Source organism: Pelecanus crispus, chromosome 2 (genome assembly GCF_030463565.1).
Source record: "Pelecanus crispus isolate bPelCri1 chromosome 2, bPelCri1.pri, whole genome shotgun sequence".
In the NCBI taxonomy this organism is placed as follows: Eukaryota; Metazoa; Chordata; class Aves; order Pelecaniformes; family Pelecanidae; genus Pelecanus; species Pelecanus crispus.
Genome location: NC_134644.1, coordinates 1,207,315 through 1,228,231, shown reverse-complemented (window position 1 = coordinate 1,228,231; position 20,917 = coordinate 1,207,315). Strand labels below are relative to the sequence as shown.

Here is a 20,917-nt window from a genome sequence, read left to right as displayed (position 1 = left end):
AGGGTGGGGTGAGCCCTGCGCGCAGCAGCGCCTGGCACTGCCGTGCCCGTAACCGCACCACGAAAGGTGCAGCACGCCCAGCCCTCGGGGCAACCCCCCTGCTTGTATTTACACGCTCTAAGGGCCATCCTTGCAATTTTTCGCTCTTCCTCTTGGCCTGCGTACATTGGGAAGGGGGTGGGAGGACAAAGGGACGCAGCAGGCTCCAGGCTGGTTAATCCCCCTCGTTGGCACGCAGGTCCACACGCGTTTCAGCGTCCCTCCCGGGTCGGTTTGCCGCACCGCTCCTGGAAGGCGTCAGTGACACAGCCGGGCTGGTTTGGTGGCACGTCCAGTTTAGAGGTACCAGCCTCCCTGGCCCGGCTCCGCGTTGCTCTCACGGCGCTGCGCGGTACCGCAGCGTCACAGGACCGCAGCTGACAGCCCTCGAGCGAAAAAGGTGACGTTCTTGTCCTGGATCTTATACTGGTAGATCTGGATGACATCTTGCTCCGCCGTCAGCTCCAAGGACACTCTCCTAATTATTTTAATCTGCAAAGGGAACAGGAATATCACCCCTTGGGCTGCCCCAGTCACAGCATCCTCACCCCCTCCCATCTCTTGATGGCCTGCAGGGAAGGGGGAATCACTGATTTAAGAAACCATCACGCAGCTGCCTCTTCCCAGTCCCTTTGGTGGCAGCCCCTGATGAGAAACCACGCAGTAGCCAGGCCCCAGCTGCCCTCCCAGCCCAGAAGAGATCACTGCAAGCCAGGCTGAGATCCAGCGACAGGATAGTTTGGGGAAGTTTCTCAGGAACTAGATATTTTTCTTTGCCATCATCTTGGGGTGGGAGACAGCAGCACTGTAGCTGCTGTACAAACCCTTTCCAAGCTTCCAGGGCTGCTAGGATGTCCCTGAGTATCCCCGTGGAAGCGGAGGCACAGCCGCAAGAGCTCGGGTGCTCCAGCAGATCCTGGTGACCGCAGCAAGGCTGCTCGTTCGGCCGTAACCACGCTGCAGACCAGGCTAGTCCCAGGCCATCTCCCACGGGGCCGATGGAGCGTGTCTCGCCCACCCGTGGGCTCGCGGGCAGCATCGTACGTGATGTTAACGTGTGCCACCTCTCCCCGTGCATTACCTGCCCGTGAACATCCTTGCAGAAGCCGGTCGCCAGCCCCTCTACCCACAGAATCAGGTCGCTGTGATGACACAGGGAGTTCACAACCAGTTCATTTTCCTCGTCGTCTGAATCCTCGTTGCTGTGAACCAGCACCACGATGTTTCCCTGCAACGAGAGCCGCAGGGAAGCAATGAGCCCCTGGCTGATTCCTAATCCGCTCAGGGTACAGAAGGGGAGAGAGCAACGGGAGCTTGCGCAAATGCCCTGCTAACTAAGCTACTTAGGCATGCCCAGCACGGCGGCTGGTCCTGAGCTCAAGTCCACTGGGAAAATAAACAGCAGATACGTATATACATCTCTGAACCAGCCTGCTGTATATATATTGTATATACATACCCACACACACTTACGCGGCCTATGGGCTTAGGATGAGAGGAAATAGGCTCAAGCTGTGCTGGGGAGGTTTAGATTGGATATTAGGAAAAATTTCTTCATGGAAAGGGTAGTCAAGCATTGGAACAGGCTGCCCAGAGAGGTGGGGGAGTCCCCATCCCTGGAAGCATTCAAAAAACGGGCAGATGTGGCACTTTGGGACATGGTTTAGTCTACCCTTGATTGGTTTAGTGTGGACTTGGCAGTGTTAGGTTAATGGTTGGACTGGATGATCTTAAAGGTCTTTTCCAACCTAAACGATTCCATGATTCTGTGATTCTATGAAAATACACCAAGCCTTTGTTACAAGACAGCTGTTTAGTTAAACCAGTCTGTCAGGCCACACAAATGGCAACTCCCCGAATGAATTCAGAACAGCTACATAAAAACGTGGCCAAACAGCCGCAGCCAGAGCTGTGATGCTCAGACCTCCACAGCTCCCTCAAGAAGCAAAGAGCTCCCCAACCAGCTCTATTAAAAATATATCCCAAGAGTTTCTGCCTCATCCCATGCAGGTCACCAAGGACTTAAAATAACGTGAAATTTCCAATCAATTAAAATCTACTTTAAAGCTTCAGAACATCTTAGAAATAGAAACATGTCAGCATGATTTATCATCTTTTTTAGTTGTTTTGGAGGTAAATATTCTCAGCCAGCAGAACATCCCCTGTCAGCATTTACAGCACAAACACCCTGGCACCATACGAAGTGCAGGGTAACAAAACCTGATGCCAGCTGCTTTATTTCTCGCTCAAGCAGAGAGAGAAGTGGCCAGGGTGGGGGACGCTGCAATGTAAATAGCAAAGGATGGATGTGACTGTAACGATTTTTGGCTGGGATGCTCTCAGAAGTTAGCGCATCGCTGGGGAGGTCTTTGTCGAAGTGCCACATCCTCACATGCCCTTAGAAAGCAGCCGCTACAACGCACAGCAACACCGGAGATTGGTGGGAGCAGAGACTCGCGTCCCCTCCAAGCAGACCTTCATCTCTGCCCCCCGCGAGACTCATCAGCCCCTCACTACCTTCATAACCCGTTTCCTTCCCTGCCCTCCCACACGCACACAAACATGGGCGTGAGTGGAGATCTCTGGCGAGCCAGGAGCTCTAAGAAAAAATATTTTACACCTCGAAGCTCTGCTCGCACCTCAGGGACAGAGAGAGCCCTTCTCTGGGCAGCACCTCCTGGGAAATCAGTTGCAAAGGACCCTGCACAGGTACTCCGGGGACTAACACGACTCCCTGAGAGTGGCCCCAGAGCAACGATTTGAATTTCTCAAACAGCCAAAGCCTTCCAAAAACCTCATCATGCACAGGTGGAAAAAGAAAAGAAAGCCAAGCTTTGCTCCAGAGGCTTTTTTGTACACGTAGGGTACGGGATGCTGCATGCGGAGGGAGCCGTACCTTCAGCTGGGAGCACACCGCGACTCTGCAGTAGTGGATGAAGTCCAGCACGGCCACCGGCGTGGCACCCAGGCTGAGCAGGACGCTGAGGTCGTCCACTAGCAGCACAGGGCCCTTCCAGGAGTCGCTGCCGGCGGGAGTCAGGGATGTCCGGACAAAGTCAAACAAGGCTTTGAGGTTGGAAGCACTCTCACTGGAAGAGAAGGAAGAGGGCTCAAGGGGTTTGGCCCATGCGCGCATCATGCGTCCCCCTCCTTGCCCACTGACCCAACACGGGGAATGCCAGCCTGCGCCATCCCTGCCGTCCCCACTGCTGTGACAGCCACCAGGTCCTACCCTTCCCTACAGTCACAGCTCCTTTGCTCGCCTGTGTGCAATGAAACCCACGGGCCCTGCTCCAGGGATCAGAGAATCACAGAACGCTTTGGGTTGGAAGGGACCTTTCAAGGTCGTCCAGTCCAACCCCCCTGCCATGGGCAGGGACATCTTCAACCAGATCAAGGGTGCTCACAGCCCCATCCAACCTGGCCTGGGATGTTTCCAGGGATGGGGCCTCCACCGCCTCTCTGGGCAACCTGTGCCAGTGCCTCACCACCCTCAGCGTAAAAAATTGCTTCCCTATATCTAGGCTGAATCTCCCCTCTTTTAGTTTGAAATTATTACCCCTTATCCTATTGCTACAGGCCCTGCTAAAAAGCCTGTCCCCATCTTTCTTTTAAGCCACCTTTCAGCACTGGAAGGCCGCACTAAGGTCTCCCCGCAGCCTTCTCTTCCCCGGGCTGAACACCCCCAGCTCTCCCAGCCTGGCCTCACAGCAGAGCTGCTCCAGCCCCCCGAGCATCTTCGTGGCCTCCCCTGGGCCCGCTCCAACAGCTCCATGGCTGCGCGGTGCTGAGGGCCCAGAGCTGGAGGCAGTGCCCCGGGGGGGTCTCAGCGGAGCGGAGCAGAGGGGCAGAATCCCCTCCCTCGGCCTGCGGCCACGCTGCTGGGGATGCAGCCCAGGATGGGGTTGGCTTTCTGGGCTGCGAGCGCACATTGCCGGCTCATGTCCAGCTTTTCATCCCCCAGCACCCCCAAGTCCTTCTCCGCAGGGCTGTTCTCCATCCCTTCATCCCCCAGCCCGTATGGATACCGGGGGCTGCCCTGGCCCAGGCACAGGACCTTGCCCTTGGCCTTGTTGAACCTCGTGAGGGTCACACGGGCCCACTTCTCGAGCTTGGAGCACGGCAGGATCAAGCACTGGACATTCAACACCCACTCACCCAGACCTGAAGGGCCGCACGGTCCCACAGCACAGGGGTCTGCGGGGTTTCAGTGCCTGCCCCGAAACGCAGGGTAGCCCAGCACGGGTCTGAAACAGCGGAAAGCCGGGAGCGTACAGGAACAAGGCACGTGCACGGCTGTCCTTGCTCAGAGGCTGCCTGCCCCAGAGGTGGTATCTTCCCATTTAACAGCCCTCAGTGGATTTTTTTCTATCAAATCATCGGGGAGAAAGTGAAGTGGGAATAAAAAGGAAAGCCAGCGTAGTTAAAGCAGCACTGTTCTCTTGGATGAGAATAAAACTCAGAATAATAAAAAAAAAAGGAAAAAACCTGCTTGGATGGAGTTTTATTTGACACAAACATGTTGAGTGCTGAAATAAATTTTCTCTAGACCTACAACATGCTTGGCAATGAGGATGGGGGCAGAAATTGCCCTGAAATGCTGGAGAAGGGGGACAGAATCCCTCTCTGAGCAGCAGGGAGAGACGGAGCAGGACAAGCACAGCAATGTGCACGGCACTGGCAGTTCCCTTCACTTAGGTGAAGGAAGAATTTCTTCATGGAAAGAGTGGTCAAGCATTGGACCAGGCTGCCCAGAGAGGTGGGGGAGTCCCCATCCCTGGAGGGGTTCAAAAAACGGGCAGAGGTGGCACTTGGGGACATGGTTTAGTGGGCATGGGGGTGTTGGGGTGATGGTTGGGATGATGATCTTAGAGATCCTTTCCAACCTCAGTGATTCCTAGTTTTACTTTCATTAAAAAATAGTCCAGCCACCAAGCCAGGAAACATGAAATTATTCCTCTCCCCTGAATTGGTTTAGTGATGGACTTGGTAGTGTTAGGCTAATGGTTGGACTGGATGATCTTAAAGGGCTTTTCCAACCTAAACAATTCCATGATTCTATGATTCTATGTGTCCCAGCTATGAAGTCCTTGGGCCCCGGAGGGGAGCCCAAAGGGAGCTGGGTCTCAGCTGTGGGCTTCACTGCTGCTCTTGGCGCTGGCTGCAGTGGCAGGAGACACGAGGGGGGCGAACCCTCGGTGCGGGGGGCCCTGCTGAGCCCCCGAGAACCACCAACTGGTCAGCTTTACCTTATAAACTGGAGAGGACTGGGCTGTCCTGACTGCTCCTCCTCCTCGCCAAACAAGAGGTCAAGGCAGGACTTGAGGCCTTCCAAGAAGACAAGCTGTCCCCGTTCTTTGGCAGCTGTCAGACTGACTCCCTGGAGAGACGAAAACATTATGTTGCAGAGGAAACAGCTTTGGAGGAATGGTGCAAACAGAACCAAGCAGATCGACAGCCAATTTTTATCAGGTCTTATCTAAATGTGCTAATAAAGTCAATGCCTCGGTGACTCCTGCACAGGGGATGAAAGAGGCGGTTCTGTTACACACGCTGGTGGACGCATTTGCTTTCCTGTATTTTGCCAGGAGGAGAAAAAAAAAAACACTGATATGGGGGGGCCTAAACACCCTGGAATTGCTCCTGGGAAGACAACAGCATCACCGCACCAGAGAAAAACAGCTTCTTACTCAGAGGCAGGGAGAGGATGGGTACAGACTTCTCCAGGCTGCCCCAAGGACCCTGCTGTGAGCAGTTTCTTTCCCTCCCTTCTTGGGAGGTTTTCACTACCTCCAAATCATCGATGTGGCAATAACGACTCCCTGGCACAACCCACGCACCTGAGCGAGGCACGGCCCAGACCTGGAGGAAGCCGTGGGCTGGGCACCCCGACGCTCAGGCAATGCCCCGGGGGAGAGCAGCGTGGCCGGGGCTCCCATGGGAAGCAGCCTCAGCCCTGACTCCCCTTCGGAGAAGGAGGAGGGACCGTGACAAACTGCCTGGGGCCGAGACTCACACTCGAGCCGAGATTTCCAGCCGAGATTTCCTCACGATGAGGCCGACCGGGAGAGCCACGTGCTGGGCACATCCAGCCCCAATGGAGAAAGCCCTGGCAGAGTTGCAGCAGACATGCAGAAAACCCCAGCTGGAGATCTAGTTCACGGACTCCTGTCTCATCCTCCTTTCTTTCATCAGCAAGGGTTACTTTTGCCAGCCATTCTATAGCTCCTCAGCTTACTGGTAACTGCATCAGTCCACCTTCCAGGAGAAAATTTAGTACCTGTTACCGACATGACGATACAAAGGTATCTCACGCACACTATCTTCAAACCTCGGCCAAACCGTGCATTTTCCGGCAGGAAGAAGCGCAAATTTGCTCAGCTCTCCAGCGTGGGTTGCTTCCCACATTTCACAACGGGACTGTAATTTCTTAAAATGGAACTAAGGAGCATTAATATGCCAAGACTCGCAGCGTCTCGGCAGCCTGGAAATAGGGCTGTTGTGCAACGCAGCAGGTAGGTGGATGAGATGGCAAGATAAGACGGTTTACAAAGAGTTCAGGAAGGTTTAGCTCAATGCAGTATTGCTTGACAGGCAGAACTGGTGAGCCAGAGGCCAGGAACCAGAAACAAGGATCCTGAGAAAGCTCTTGTCATATCCCCCGAGAGAAGACATCCCTTCGGGATGCTGCAAGATTTTTCCCCTTCCGAACGCTGGAAGAGGCATACACCAGCAGTGCTGGTGCTTTTGACCAGGAACTTTTTAAGCATGACAGAAAATACAGATTTTTTACGTATTTCCTAAGCAAATCATGCTGGGAGCTGCAGGCCGCTTGAGCACAGAGTCTCGTCTGAGTCGCCCAGCAAGGGGAAGGCTCGTAGCAGCTCTTCCCCCAGGACCTCGAGCACGGAACAGAGCGTGGCACTGTCCCAGCACCTTCTTTTGAAAAGACCTTGGAGGTTTCCCAAGCACTGCCAGTCCTCACGACACCCCGAGAGCCACCGCACTCTCTTCGCTCACGCGCGAGAGGGAGATGCAGCAAAGTGATGTTTCCGCTTCTGCCTCCTCCCTTCTACCTTTTCTTTTCACCTGCTCAACCTCCCTGTCATTCTGACATGAAAACGTTAAGTGCCGACATTTCACACCCCCCCTTCCCTTCTATTTATTAGGAAAAAAAAAAAAAAAGATTGTAAAGCCACATCTCAAGCATCTGATCAATGAGAGCATCCTTACAAGGGCGCGGTGGCTTTGTGAGCGTGGCATTTCCACCCGAGGACCTCCAGAGAGAAGGTCGAGGTAGATAAGGAAGAGGTCCTGTCCAGGAAGATTAACCCTGAGCTCCTGCAAGGCTTATCAGTTGCCACAGGTTCACTGCTAATGAGAGGAAAGACAGATTTCCACTGCTTTTCCTCCCAGCTGAGATGCGAGGGGGACAGATCCATGCATCAGGGCTGCTGCCAGAAAACGCTGTCTCCGGCAATTAGAAAACAACGGATCAGAGGCAACATCTTCCATCGCGGCCAGGGCATACAAGCATCCTCGGTTAGCAGAGGCTGCTCTGGGGAAAAATGCCCACCTCAGATCCAGTTTTTAAATCAGCCCTGAGCTTGCCCTTCTTTTTCCCCGTCTTCCACACGTGCTTCTGGGAGGAAACCGGTCCCACCCGCCACGCAAACTCTGGGAAGGAGAGCCTTGGGCAAGGCACCAGCCAGCACTTTTGGACATACCCCTTTTTGTTTCCAAGCTCCCTCTCAATAAACTGCATTAACCAGCAAGCGTTGCAGCACACTCTTGCCTCATCTAATCCACGTTGTCTCCTCTCTCTTCCCCTCCTCCCAGGCAAGCCAGGAGCAGGAATTCCCATGAATGAGACTCCTACGGAGCGCGGGGCCCTTCGCTCTCCCTGCCATACCTCCCGCCGGCCCTGAGCCCAGCAGAGGCTGATGTGGGCTGCAGGCAGAGAGATTCGGCTTTTGCAGGTGATAATTGCTCACTAAAACCGTGCCAGAAAGCAGGGCAGGAATGGAGCGCTAAGGGAAGCCTCTTGGGCAACTGCGTGCACGCACCATGGAAAAATTTCTAGCCGAGGACAGAAGAACCTTTATGTGGCAGGCCAGGAGCGGGGAATGGCCGGCAAACACCTGGCGTGCCATAAAGCGGGGCTGGGCTGCACGGCGGTCTCACAAACCTCATCCCCCGGTGAATTTGTGGAGTCCACCGGACTCGGCACTTGCTGAAATGCTTTGCTACAGCAGTGGCTCAATTCCCTATTAACGTCAGTAATTCAGAAACTGATTTTAACTTTGCTTCGGCCGTTTCTTCCTGCAGGCACAAACTCTCTGTACTTCAGATCAGCAAGAAAACAGTGTCCCCTCTTTAAAATACCCAGCAGCTTAGCGCCGTTACACCAGGGCCTGCCTGGACGACAGAGAGAAGGGCCACAGTGTAAGAAGGCAGCAGTGTGCTCGTGGGTTAGACCAGGAATTCGATCCCCTCCGTGCCATGACGTTCCTGGGTGGATCCAGCAAGCCCAGCCTCATTTTCCAGCTGGTGAACCAGGTCCCAGAGAGACAGCGTTGGATGGACACCTGGACTCACCCCACTGCGGTCACCTGCCACAGCAAACCTCTGCTTGTCTCCCACCTAGCAGCCCGCCCGATGTAACCTCTGCAAGCAGCACAGGAAGCACCAGGTCAGCTCGGAGACGGTGGAAAAAGCGCTCAAAATGGCCCACAGCACCCGCCTGACTGCCACAGACACTACACACGTCCCTGCTGCAGAGCCACAGTGCCGCAGAGCACCCAAACAGCGTGCATTACTAGCCCTGAAAGCTTTCATTATCTCATAGCACCGCGCTCCATTATCGCCAGGAGCACACAGGCATTATCTCTGGCAATCTGTCATTTATCGATCAAGCGCAGAAATGCTTCTGAAACAGCAGCTCGGCGTGACTAGGGCTGCAAGCTCCACAACGGAGCGCAATTGTTCTCATCCGTCCGGGACGCTGCCAGCCGGGCAGGGTGGCAGCTCACCGGCCTGCCAGCAGTGACGTCCATTCAAACCAGAACCGCCGCTCACCGCTGGCCATTTCGTAAGGGAAAGCAAAATATTTGCAGGAGAGAACTAGTAATGGAGCGTGCGAGGCAGCGGTCATTAACTCAAACAGCAAACACAGCCGTGGTACAAAGTGCGACGATCCGCGAGCAGGCGACCGGCCAAGGTCTCTTCTCTCACACAACTACCTGCCAGGGAAAGCAGAGGTGACCACGAAAATGTCCTGTGGTCTGTGATCTCAGCGCTGCGGCAGGGTACGGGGGAGCAGGCCAGAGGGAGACCAAACGGGGACAAATATGTTTTTCCTTTAAAACAAAACAAACATTGTACAAATGAGGGTGGGAACGCCGAGCTGGCAAGCTGCCCCGGTGCCGTTACTCTTGCTACGACCCAGCATGTTCCCTACAAAGTCATGACAAATAACATTAACTGTCCCTTAAAATTAAGTGCAGATCCTCATGAAAAGAGCAGGATTTGCAGAAAAGGAAAAGTGTGAAGCCAGCATTGCAGAGGCAGCACAGGCAAAAAAATCCAGGGGAGCTTTTTCCTGCAAGTAAAAATACATCGCTGCATTTAGCTAACACGTAAGGAACTGGTTCTGGACCGGTAAGACCTGGCAACGCTGTGGGGAAGCAGCGCGTAAGGTAAGCATTACTTCAACTAGAAATATTCAGTATATAGAATTATAGAATCATAGAATCATTTATGTTGGAAAAGACCTTTAAGATCATCCAGTCCAACCATTAACCTACACTGCCAAGTCCACACTAAACCAATCAAGGGTAGACCAGACTAAACCATGGCCCAAAGTGCCACCTCTGCCCGTTTTTTGAGCCCCTCCAGGGATGGGGACTCCCCCACCTCTCTGGGCAGCCTGTTCCAGTGCTTGACTACCTTTTCCGTGAAGAAATTTTTCCTAATATCCAATCTAAACCTCTCCTGGAGCAGCTTGAGCCTATTTCCTCTTGTCCATATCACCATACATCAGGGGCTACAAGGACCAGATCCACAAAACATCACTGTAAAAACCATATAATACGACCCTGGCTCCAGGGCCCTTCCTCCCAGGCCTGGGACCACCCCATTCCCAGCAGAAACAGGAGCATCACCAAGTTACAAAGCTCCTCCAACTGCAGTCTTCCGTAAGTGCATAATCATAGAATCATGGAATCGTTTACATTGGAAAAGCCCTTTAAGATCATCCAGTCCAACTGTTAACCTAACACTGCCAAGGCCACCACTAAACCAGTTAAGGGCAGAGTCATAATTTCATGTTTCCTGGCTTGGGGGATGGATTATTTTTAATGAAAGTAAAACTAGGAATCACTAAGGTTGGAAAGGATCTCTAAGATCATCAGTCCAACCATCAACCCAACACCCCCATGCCCACTAAACCATGGCCCAAAGTGCCACCTCTGCCCGGTTTTTGAACCCCTCCAGGGATGGGGACTCCACCACCTCTCTGGGCAGCCTGGTCCAATGCTTGGCCACTCTTTCCATGAAGAAATTTCTCCCAATATCCAATCTAAACCTCCCCTGATGCAGCTTGAGCCCATTTCCTCTCGTCCTATCGCTGTTCCTTGGGAGAAGAGACAAACACCCCCCTCCCTGCCCCCTCCTGTCAGGAGCTGCAGAGCGATCAGGTCTCCCCTCAGCCTCCTCTTCTCCAGGCTGAATACCCCCAGCTCCATCAGCCACTCCTCATAATCTGCTGCTGGGAATGATTCTGCATGGGAGATTTAACCTGTGGATCGGATAACATAATGCAGGTGGCTGCCCACGGGCTGGATTCTTCCAAGCGGTTCCCAAAGGAACTACAGCCTGACCCCCTGCAACCCTTCCGGCCAATGCAGAGCGCCAGGCAGCTGGTCTTGAGCTCGCCACCGAGGAAGAGGAGGTGGGAAGGAAGCGGCCGGTCATTTGGTGGAGCATGCAGCTCACCTAACTGCAACGTGACACAGCTCATGGTACAGCAAACAGAAATCGGGGTTTGCTGCAGCCGTGTCAGTGACATCCCAGCTGGTCTCCAGCAGAGATCTACAGCAGCAAATCCTTAAGCAAGTCTAAGAGTGGAACTACCCTGCCAAAAACCACCTTTACTGAGCCTGACGTATTCATTTAGGCAAAGAAGGAGTCAAGCAAAGACAAGATCTTACGGAAACTCAGACAGATATAAATAACTGATGTTACGACCTCCAGCTCCTCAGAGCTTAGGAAGAATTCACAACAACCGACCGCACGGGCACCTGTGAAGTTATAATGTAAGGCTGACTCAGACTTGAAACCGATGGGACAGCGACAGCTCACCGCTGCCGGCAAATGTAATTGCTTCTCTGAACCCCCCGGGTAAACTGTATTGTTCTGATCACCTCCCTTCACGTCAGTAACCTTTTTGTTGAAGCATCACACAACAAATCATTTCGATTCGCATCGCACATGTGCTCCAGCTAATCCTCGTGTTCTCTCTCTTCTCAGACTCTTCCATGAGGGAGATGACAACAGCACCTATTAAAAGTACACGCACAAGCTGTGCACCGGGAAATCTGACGTTAGGAAACACACCAACAAACACAACTCTGCTTTTAGAGCAGGCAAGGATCCCATATGTAACAGCTGAATCTCCTACCTACACCGGTTGCTGTGCCCCGTTTCTTGTCCCACTTAGCAAGTTCCCCCCCAAGATTTCCTCCTCTCTGCAATGAAGGCCAGAATTATTCTTCTCCCAAGTAGTTAGCGATAGGATGAGAGGAAATGGCCTCAAGCTGTGCCAGGGGAGGTTTAGATTGGATATTGGGAAAAAATTCTTCACAGAAAGGGTTGTCAAGCACTGGAACAGGCTGCCCAGAGAGGTGGTGGAGTCCCCATCCCTGGAGAGGTTCAAAACACGGACAGATATGGCACTTTGGGCCATGGTTTAGTGGGCATGGGGGTGTTGGGGTGATGGTTGGGCTGATGATTGTAGAGATCCTTTCTAACCTCAGTGATTCCTAGTTTTTACTTTCATTAAAAAATAATTCAACCCCCAAGTCAGGAAACACGAAATTGCTACTCTACCCTTAATGGGTTTAGTGGTGGCCTTGGCAGTGTTAGGTTAATGGTTGGACTGGATGATCTTAAAGGTCTTTTCCAACCTAAACGATTCCATGATTCTATGATTCTATGATTCTATGATTCTATTCAGTGCTCACAGAGGCTGGTTTGCTCAGCAGTGGGAATCTGCTCTGCAGGGGAATCGCAGGTTGAGTATCTGACAGAGTTAAAGCTCCAAGTGGAAACACTTCGTTTGCTCAGTCCATTTTATTTAACTTAGGTCTGAGCTCTCAGGCCGTTGATCTCCTTTTAAAAGGTAAAAAACTGAGTAGCAAAATAAAATAAAAATGTTTAGCAAGCACCGAAACTCAACCCACATTGAACAGTTAATACACCATTGTTGCAACACCCGGTTCTTCAACACCTGAAAGTCTTTATAAGCAGCAGCACTGCTGGGATTTCCAGAGGAGGGAGGACCAACGCAAGCCCTCGTCCCTTCGGCCCTGGAAGGTCACCTGGACTTCACAACCAAGAGATGCAGTTGAAAGCCAGAGCTCAGATTGATTTGCTGACACTGGGAACGACCCCACCAATTTGTTCCCCCGTTTCCTTGTTTCAGGGTACACATAATCCTTGCCTGACTCACCACGGGAAGGAAATCCGTGAGAATGCACTCAGTGTTTGTGGCTCCTCAGACACCTCAAACTGATGGCTTGGCCCAGAGGCTAGAAGAGGCGTACAGGTGTCCTTCTGAATCTGCAGGTGCTTCAGCCCAAAGCACTTCATCACAACGTAACCACAGGACGAGAAGGCAAAGTCACCTCAGGACCTCCTGTGCCAAACAGCCAGTGCATCCTGCAGGCGTACAGACAGCCTGCAGGGACACAGGCGCCACGGGACTTTCCTCCCCAGAGCACTAATGAAACTACATCTACCAGTCTGGGCCTGTCTGGGGAATGCTGATCTCCAGAAAACATATTTAAGCCCAAAGCAAGCAAGCAGCCGTTCAGCTCTCTGCCTTCTCCGGGGCAGAACCTGGTGGGGCCCTTGCAGTGAGCCTCGTAGCCAGGTTTTTGCCCTGTATCGCATCCCTTCTCCAGCGAGAAGCGCTCCCCATCCCCTGCCTGCAGGAGCACCAATCCCGGCTGTCTCCATCAAGATCTGGAAACATTTGCTCACATGCAATTCCCGTTCCCCATTCTCATTCCTTTCCACCCAACAGAAACTACCCGGACCTGTAATTATTCACCTACGCCAAGAGACTTACCAGCTTCTGTGCTACGATGTTATAGTGACTGAAGGACTGGAGTAGGGCCACAAAGCAAACCTTACAGCCAGCTGGGTGAGAAGACAAAAAGACACGTTATCATTTCAATTTTGCAAGCTGCCATTATCAAAGCACATAAATCATAGCAGCCAGGCTACAAATCTGTCTGGAAGGTCCTCGAAGTGAGACAGGTCTAGGCAGCCCTTCACTTGCTCGTGGCTTTCAATTTTCACCTTTCTGTAGGATTTCCACATTAGGGAAAATGTTAGTCAGTTTAAAAAGTAAGTGAAAGAACAAGAAGAAGATGACATCAAAAAGTAGAAGGCCCCTTTTCTGTCTCGTGCCATCCTGCCCTAGGACCTCCTGGCACTGTTTGCGGGTACTACTGCTAGGAGGCCAACGGCCGACCGTGACACGAACTACTGAAACCACCAACATGCCAAAGAAACCCATTTTGGCTCTCGTAGGGCAAGTGACCTTGACTGGAAAAACACACAGAACGCGCAATTTTGACAAAGACACCCCACTAAAATGTGATTTTGGAAAACCCAGCATGTGACAACCTGGCCTCATGGTTTGGGTATGAAGAAAATCAGCGCATTTGTTTCTCCCTGCCAGAAAGCAGGACTTGGATTTCAAGCGGAACACGTCAGTGGCCCCAGCTGAGCCTTCGCTGATGCCTCAGGAGCTCGCAAAGGTTTTGAGCACCAAGTGGGTAGTTGGACAACATGGAGGTGCTACAGACGCAGACACAGTAACTGGCACCCAGGTTCCACGATTGAAATGAGAGGCTGACAGCAAGCACACCTGCCTTGAGATGCATTAATAATCCCAAAGGGCTTCCTAGCCTCAAGGGACGGCGAGACTTTTCCCAGGCAAACGCGCAGCGACTCCCAGGACGGTGCTGCAGGTCAGCACGTTAGCAGAGTCGTGCGGGGGCTCGGGCAGACCCTGAGGCAGAGCCTCGGCAGGGCTGTCCCTTTGAACCGTTCACACTGTTAATAACCTGCTCTCCAGGGCTTTCCTGCAGTTTGACTCTGTTCGATTAACCAAAACAAATTTTTAAAAATGAAGTAAAGCCATCGCTGAGGAAGTGGCAGTTATGGGGGGGCAGGGTGCACTCAGCCCCGCCACCTGCACCGCACTCTGAGCTAAGTTTCAAGTCTGAGAGGTACCATATTCGCCGAGCTGGCTGCTTTGCCAGCAGAAAGCTGGCGGAGCCCATGAGTCCAACACCCGCTCTGCAGGGGCCGGTAGGTTACTCACAGGTGAAACTGTTAGCAGAAAAGCAATTAGGCAACTTGCCAGGCTCTTTGTTTGTTTCTTTGCTCACTACCAGCTTATCTATTTGTTAGTTGTTCCTGATATTTTTAATTACATTATAAACCACCTAGCTAGTGAAGGAATTACCGTCAACACCTCACTATCAGATGCCCATGCAGTTTACAACGTTCACTGCGCTAACGATCGAAGAAGGTACACAGACTTTATGGGAGGTACCCAAGGATATAAAGCAAGTCCCAAGAACAAGTCAGGACTGGGATCCATAAATCCTGACCCCAAAGCTTTGCGCTAATCTGAGGAAGCCTCACGCTCTGCAAAACCAGCCTCTGCTCATGTAGAAACACTTTACGCTGAAGGAACCTCCAAGGAGCAGGCAAAGGCAAGCCCTTGCCTTGGAGAGTCCTGCTGCTGACATACCTCTGAGGTAGAAGGAGAGGAAATGGTGCACCAGGAAGCTGCCATCTGTTCTGGTGTCTCGCAGGAGCGTGAATTTACCCTGAAAAAGAAGCAGCAAAATAAATTAACAGAGGAAGATGAGGGCACAAACTGCTCCCGGTTCCATCTTGGTAGACAACATGTCTGCTCAGGCTAGGGGAAACTCTGCAGGTAGAAGTCAGAGAAAGAAGTGGACGAGCAGCGCTCCAGCCACCCGTCCGTTTACAAAGGGATGCCAGCGCTTCCTCCAGACACGGCCCACGGGGAGGCATCAGAAGATGTTGAGTTCACCGCTTTCTGAAAGACATGCCCACCAGCTAAAAGCCCTTGCGCTAGGCTGAGACCCCAGCTGGACCCTCACGCTCTGCACTCACCAAAAGCCATCTCCTCACATGGAAACACCCGCCTGCTGCAGAGGACGCCAACGAGCAGCTCTGCGCTTTCCAGTGCCGGCACGTCCAGAGCACGCACGTATTCGTGCCCCCAGTGCGGGACACCATGGCCGTGGGTGGCTGTGAACAATTTCCACCTGTGAACAATTTCCACCTCCCAGCTGCGTCCTCTTCTCCCCCAGTTCACAGTCATCTTCTGCCTACTCCAAGTGGCACAGACGGCACGGGGGCAACAGCCACCCACTCTCTTCCCAGTCCATTCTCCCACTGCCACGGCCAGCGCCGCCTGTGCGCTTAAAATGGCAGCCCTGCTACAGCTGCTGCTGCTCCTGTCCCCAAACAGCCCTCCCTGCCCCCTGTTCCAGGCTTACCTCAAACCTGCCACGTTCAGAGCAGAAAACCTTATCATCAAAATACATGTACTGGAGCAGAGCTCTCTGCACAAAGTATATACCTTGTTTTGATCACGCAGGAAATTAATTCTGTTCATCAGTGCACGCTTGTTATCAGTACCAGTCTCATCAAGGCATTTGTTTCCATTAAAACCTCAGTCAAGATGTTTCTTTCATCAATACAAATCATAGAAGGGCTGTTTTTAATCACAAAGAACTTATCGATGCATTTTTTTCAATCTATTAGAAGAAAAAAAACGCCCTTTGCAGCAACAAGCAATCTACCCGTCGGCAATTCACAAGCCATCTATCAGGGTTAACTCCCCCGATGCCTAAAACGTGTTCTAAAGCGGCGCTAATGGAACGGCAAATATTGAACACATCTGCAGGGAATGCAAAGCAGAAGCCAGGGCAGAGAAGCGCTGCTCTGTCTCAGCCAGAGAAAGCTCTTTCCCACCCAAAAAAATGGTTATGCCTCTGTGGGGCAGGAGGTACCACCCCGGTGAGCATCTCACTGAGATGTACCCTCCGTGGCTAAGCCTGGAGGAGTCTCTGCGTCCAAAGAGCACAAGCTCAAACGTTCAGCCATTTATCTTCTGCGCGACTCCATCCTCTTCCACCCCCCTCTTCCCCGTGATGGTCCCCTACGACAGCAGGCTGAATGCCACCTCAGGTCCCCTCCCTCGCCTGCTAGCTCTCGAAAGGCTCTCTCCTCTGCTCCTGCACACGCTGCGCAGAACACGGCAGGATGTTAGCGTTCAGAGCACACATTATTCCGCTTCTTCAAACTTGCCAGTTATCAACCCTTAAACCCTGCCAACCCTCGCTTCGCTGTCACGCTGCAGCTGCTTAGATAGCACTCAAAGCTCTTCATTTGGGACGCTTAGATGCCCAGCTAGCCAGGGGTGGAAATGTCCAAACCGTGCATCTCCAGAGGCAGCAGCTGCACCAAAGCACAGCTGGCGGGCAGAAGGAAGGCAACAGCTCCAGGAAACTCCAGCATCCTGCTTGTGGCCACCAAACTGCCCCAAAGTCTTTACCAACCCCAGAGCACGGGACACAAATACAGGAATCGGGGTTCTACCAGTCGTGTCGACGCAAAGAGGAAGGCATGCAAAGCCAGCAGGAATCTGCGAGGCTTTCCAAGCTCTGCAAACCCCTGTGATCACGCTGTCTTCAAGCAGGTCTGTGCACCTCTTGCACCCATCCCCGCAGATGGCATGCGTCAAATTGTTTAGCAGTTAGGCTGGAAGAAACCAGGTCCCTGGAGATCCTGAGGGCGGGCAGCTTCCCCTTGCTGCCAGGCAAGAGGAATTCTCCTGCTGAGGAGCAGGTAAGCCCTGGCCCCACCACCAGCACCTTGTCTGCTGGCGTGCAGAAACCCCACAGCCCCCGATTTGCCACCACAGATGCGCGGTCTGGTTCCCTTCCCCCTTCTGCGCATCCTTCTCAAGCCCAGAAAGACACCGCTGGGGATGAAGCGCTTCCAAAGGCAAGGCCTTCTCGTAGCACCTTCTCCATCCGCCTGCCCCAGCCCGTTCCCTCCGCTCTCTGCTTTCACACTCTTTCCACCTACAGGCTACGAGGCAGAAGCTGCAGCTACTTGTTAGAAACTGCCAAAATCCCTTGGCAGGGCAGCAGCGGGTGTCACAAGCATTCAGCGGTGACATGTCAGATACACCCACACCGGCGGCAGCTTCATCCACCTACCAGCCCTGCAGTGAAGGCATTTGTCAGCACTTTGAAAATGGCACAAGCCAACCATGGAGATGCAGAAACCGGGATGGCAGAGATGGGAAGAAGAGATTTGCAAAGGGCTGGTGCTTTTTAAGCACAGCAGGACACCCATTTCCAGCCAGCCTTGGCCAGATATCTCGGCACACCCCACAGACCATGACTCCCAAGGGGAAGAGCCCGGCTCCAGACTGCACCGCTCTGTGGTGACGCTGAGCGGCAGAGAGACTTGCAAAACAAGAATACTCATCGTTTACCCCCAGGTTAGTCCACATCGCAGTGTATGAACTCAATCTTCCATCTCCGGCGTCAGAGAACACCGCTCGTTCTGCGGCCAGCCACATACCGGTGCTACGCTACCGCCAAACACCGCGACGAAGAGGGATCTGGAACGGTGGGAGGTCCAAGTCCCTGGCTGATGGGAGAGGAAGAGCCGATGCAAATCTGAGGCAATTCCTCAAAGAGGAGCTTTTGGTTCAGCTCCTCTGTCGGGTCCTGCCTGTGCTGCCAAAACTCAGGATCTTCGGGCCAAATGTCCTTTTGGTTTTGCTCTGCAGCATTTCCTATTTGCATCAAGGTGAGCACCCTGTCTCCGAAACCAGCCCTTGCAGGTGACAGCATCCCTGCTCATCCCACAGCTCCACCATCAAACTCACCTTAGAGCACAGGCTCTGCTCTGCCAACAGCCAAATTCCACCAAGGGCTTCTCACTTAGCATTGCACATGCGTTAAAAACCCATTCATCAACCCACAGGAACTTGGGAATTTATGCGGCCTCAGCTTATCATAGAATCACAGAATGGTTTGGGTTGGAAGGGACCTTTCAAGGTCATCCAGTCCAACCCCCCTGCCATGGGCAGGGACAGCTTTAACCAGATCAGGGTGCTCACAGCCCCATCCAACCTGGCCTGGGATGTTTCCAGGGATAGGGCCTCCACTGCCTCTCTGGGCAACCTGTGCCACTGCCTCACCACCCTCAGCGTAAAAAATTTCTTCCCTATATCTAGGCTGAATCTCCCCTCTTTTAGTTTGAAATTATTACCCCTTATCCCATTGCTACAGGCCCTGCTAAAAAGCATGTCCCCATCTTTCTTTTAAGCCCCCTTTCAGCACTGAAAGGCCGCACTAAGGTCTCCCCGCAGCCTTCTCTTCCCCGGGCTGAACACCCCCAGCTCTCCCAGCCTGGCCTCACAGCAGAGCTGCTCCAGCCCCCCGAGCATCTTCGTGGCCTCCCCTGGGCCCGCTCCAACAGCTCCATGGCTGCGCGGTGCTGAGGGCCCCAGAGCTGGAGGCAGTGCCCCGGGGGGGGCTCAGCGGAGCGGAGCAGAGGGGCAGAATCCCCTCCCTCGCCCCGCTGGCCACGCTGCTGGGGATGCAGCCCAGGATGGGGTTGGCTTTCTGGGCTGCAAGCGCACATTGCTGGCTCGTAACTTCAGTCCATCCTTTACAGAGAGCGACACTGCCACCACCGAGCCTTAGCCAACAACCTCTACTGGGTTTGCTTCAAGCCTCAGGGGCCTAAACCTCCACCCAGCAGTGATCTCCCAGCTTTTCCCCAGTGCTCCTTCCCCGGCTGACGAGCCCTGCCGTGCTCCGGGCAGGCTGACAAGGAATTATCTCACTGGCGTTTTCCAGCCGAGGGGGAAAGCTGCCCTACTCACACACCAAGATCTACAAGGAGAGAAGGGGGGAAACTCAGACTTCGAAAATAAATTATCACCCCAAACACACTTTTATTACCTAAGCTAGTATCCATCAGGAAGAACATGGAGTAATACGTAAAACATTCATATTTATTAAGTTTTTACCTAAAGCGCTTCACGGCTCATATACAGGGCAAGGGTGTTTGGTTACAGCGTGAATTCATTAGCACAAAAACTGCATGGATGAAATGAAGTTGGTGGCCTAAAGGAAGAGAAATCTCCACACTACACCGCAGGGCCCGGAGGTAGCGGGTTTCAGAACAGCATCAGCAAATCATAGAATCGTTTAGTGGAAAAGACCTTTCAGATCATCCAGTCCAACCATTAACCCAACATTACCAAGTCCACCACTAAACCAATTCAGGGGAAAGTCATAATTTCATGTTTCCTGGCTTGGTGGCTGGACTATTTTTTAATGAAAGTAAAACTAGGAATCACTAAGGTTGGAAAGGATCTCTAAGATCATCAGTCCAACCATCAACCCAACACCCCCATGCCCACTAAACCATGGCCCAAAGTGCCACCTCTGCCCGGTTTTTGAACCCCTCCAGGGATGGGGACTCCACCACCTCTCTGGGCAGCCTGTTCCAGTGCTTGGCCACTCTCTCTCTGAAGAAATTTCTCCCAATATCCAATCTAAACCTCCCCGTTTTGCCGTTATTCACCACACGGCAGCGACCAGGCACAGCCCCGCCGAGGGCTGAGGGGACAGGGCCCGGCCCCTCCGTCGGCTGCGGGGAGCCCGGGCCGGGCGAAGGGAAGGGCCCGGGGGCTGCCAACCACCCCGGGGGAGGCCGAGGCCGCCGCCATTCCGCGCTCCCGCCGTCGCCCCTCCCGCCATGCACCGCGCAGGCTCCCGGCGGGCAGCGCTGCCCGGACTACAGCTCCCAGCAGCCCCTGCGCGGGCCGCCACGGCACCCCGGCTCCCTCCTTCCCTCTTTCACCCTCTCACCGTCTCCGGCCGCTGCGGGGAGGCACCCAGCAGCTCGTTCAGCTCCCGGAACATGGCGGAGCCGCCGCGGAGCTGAACCGGAGGCTTCCGGGCCTGGGCGAGGCCCCGCCGCTCCCGCGCATGCGCTGAGCCGCCGCGCCGCAGGGCGCCGCCTGCTGGCGGGGCGGGGAGCCGCGGCCGAGCTGGCCTCAGGCCGCCATTTCCCGCTCCCCTCAGGGACCCGCCCGCGCTTCGGGGCTCGTCCTGCCCCAGCCGCTGCCCCGGGACGGGGCCCGGAGGTCTGTGGGGACGTCTTCACTGCTGCCTCGAGTAGTCTGTGCTGCTGTGGCTGTGCACAGCCCCGCGGGCTCGCCCCGCCGGCTGTGCTCCCCCTCAGGCAGCCCCGGGGGTGAGCAGCGTCGCCGGTCACCTCACCCTGCTGCCCACCAGGCCCCCCAGGGCCTTCTCTGCCGGGGGGCTTGGACTGAGCAGCCCCCAGCCCTTACTGGTGCTCTGGGTTCATTACACTGAGGGTGGTGAGGCACTGGAATGGGTTGCCCAGAGAGGCGGTGGAGGCCCCATCCCTGGAAACATCCCAGGCCAGGTTGGACGGGGCTCTGAGCACCCTGTTCTGGTTAAAGCTGTCCCTGCTCGCT

At 53.8% G+C, this 20,917-nt stretch overlaps 1 protein-coding gene across 4 annotated transcripts; it reads right to left on the bottom strand.

Moving 5' to 3' along the window:
• Nucleotides 1-374: 374 nt before the first annotated feature.
• Nucleotides 375-20,336, bottom strand: ELP6 (elongator acetyltransferase complex subunit 6). 4 transcript variants are annotated; one of them, XM_075705670.1, is made up of 8 exons: nucleotides 20,283-20,336; nucleotides 15,092-15,170; nucleotides 13,391-13,461; nucleotides 5,289-5,419; nucleotides 3,495-3,501; nucleotides 2,936-3,124; nucleotides 1,121-1,300; nucleotides 375-531 (listed from the first exon to the last, which is right to left on the bottom strand). In XM_075705670.1, the coding sequence occupies exons 1-8, from the start codon at nucleotides 20,334-20,336 to the stop codon at nucleotides 403-405; spliced, it is 840 nt and encodes a 279-aa protein (XP_075561785.1). In that variant the 3' UTR covers nucleotides 375-402. The 4 variants fall into 4 exon arrangements, with proteins under 4 accessions (XP_075561785.1, XP_075561786.1, XP_075561784.1 ...); XM_075705671.1 differs by having other exon boundaries at nucleotides 1,121-1,267; XM_075705669.1 differs by lacking the exon at nucleotides 3,495-3,501 and having other exon boundaries at nucleotides 1,121-1,267; nucleotides 2,936-3,128.
• Between the last annotated feature and the right edge of the window lie 581 nt (nucleotides 20,337-20,917).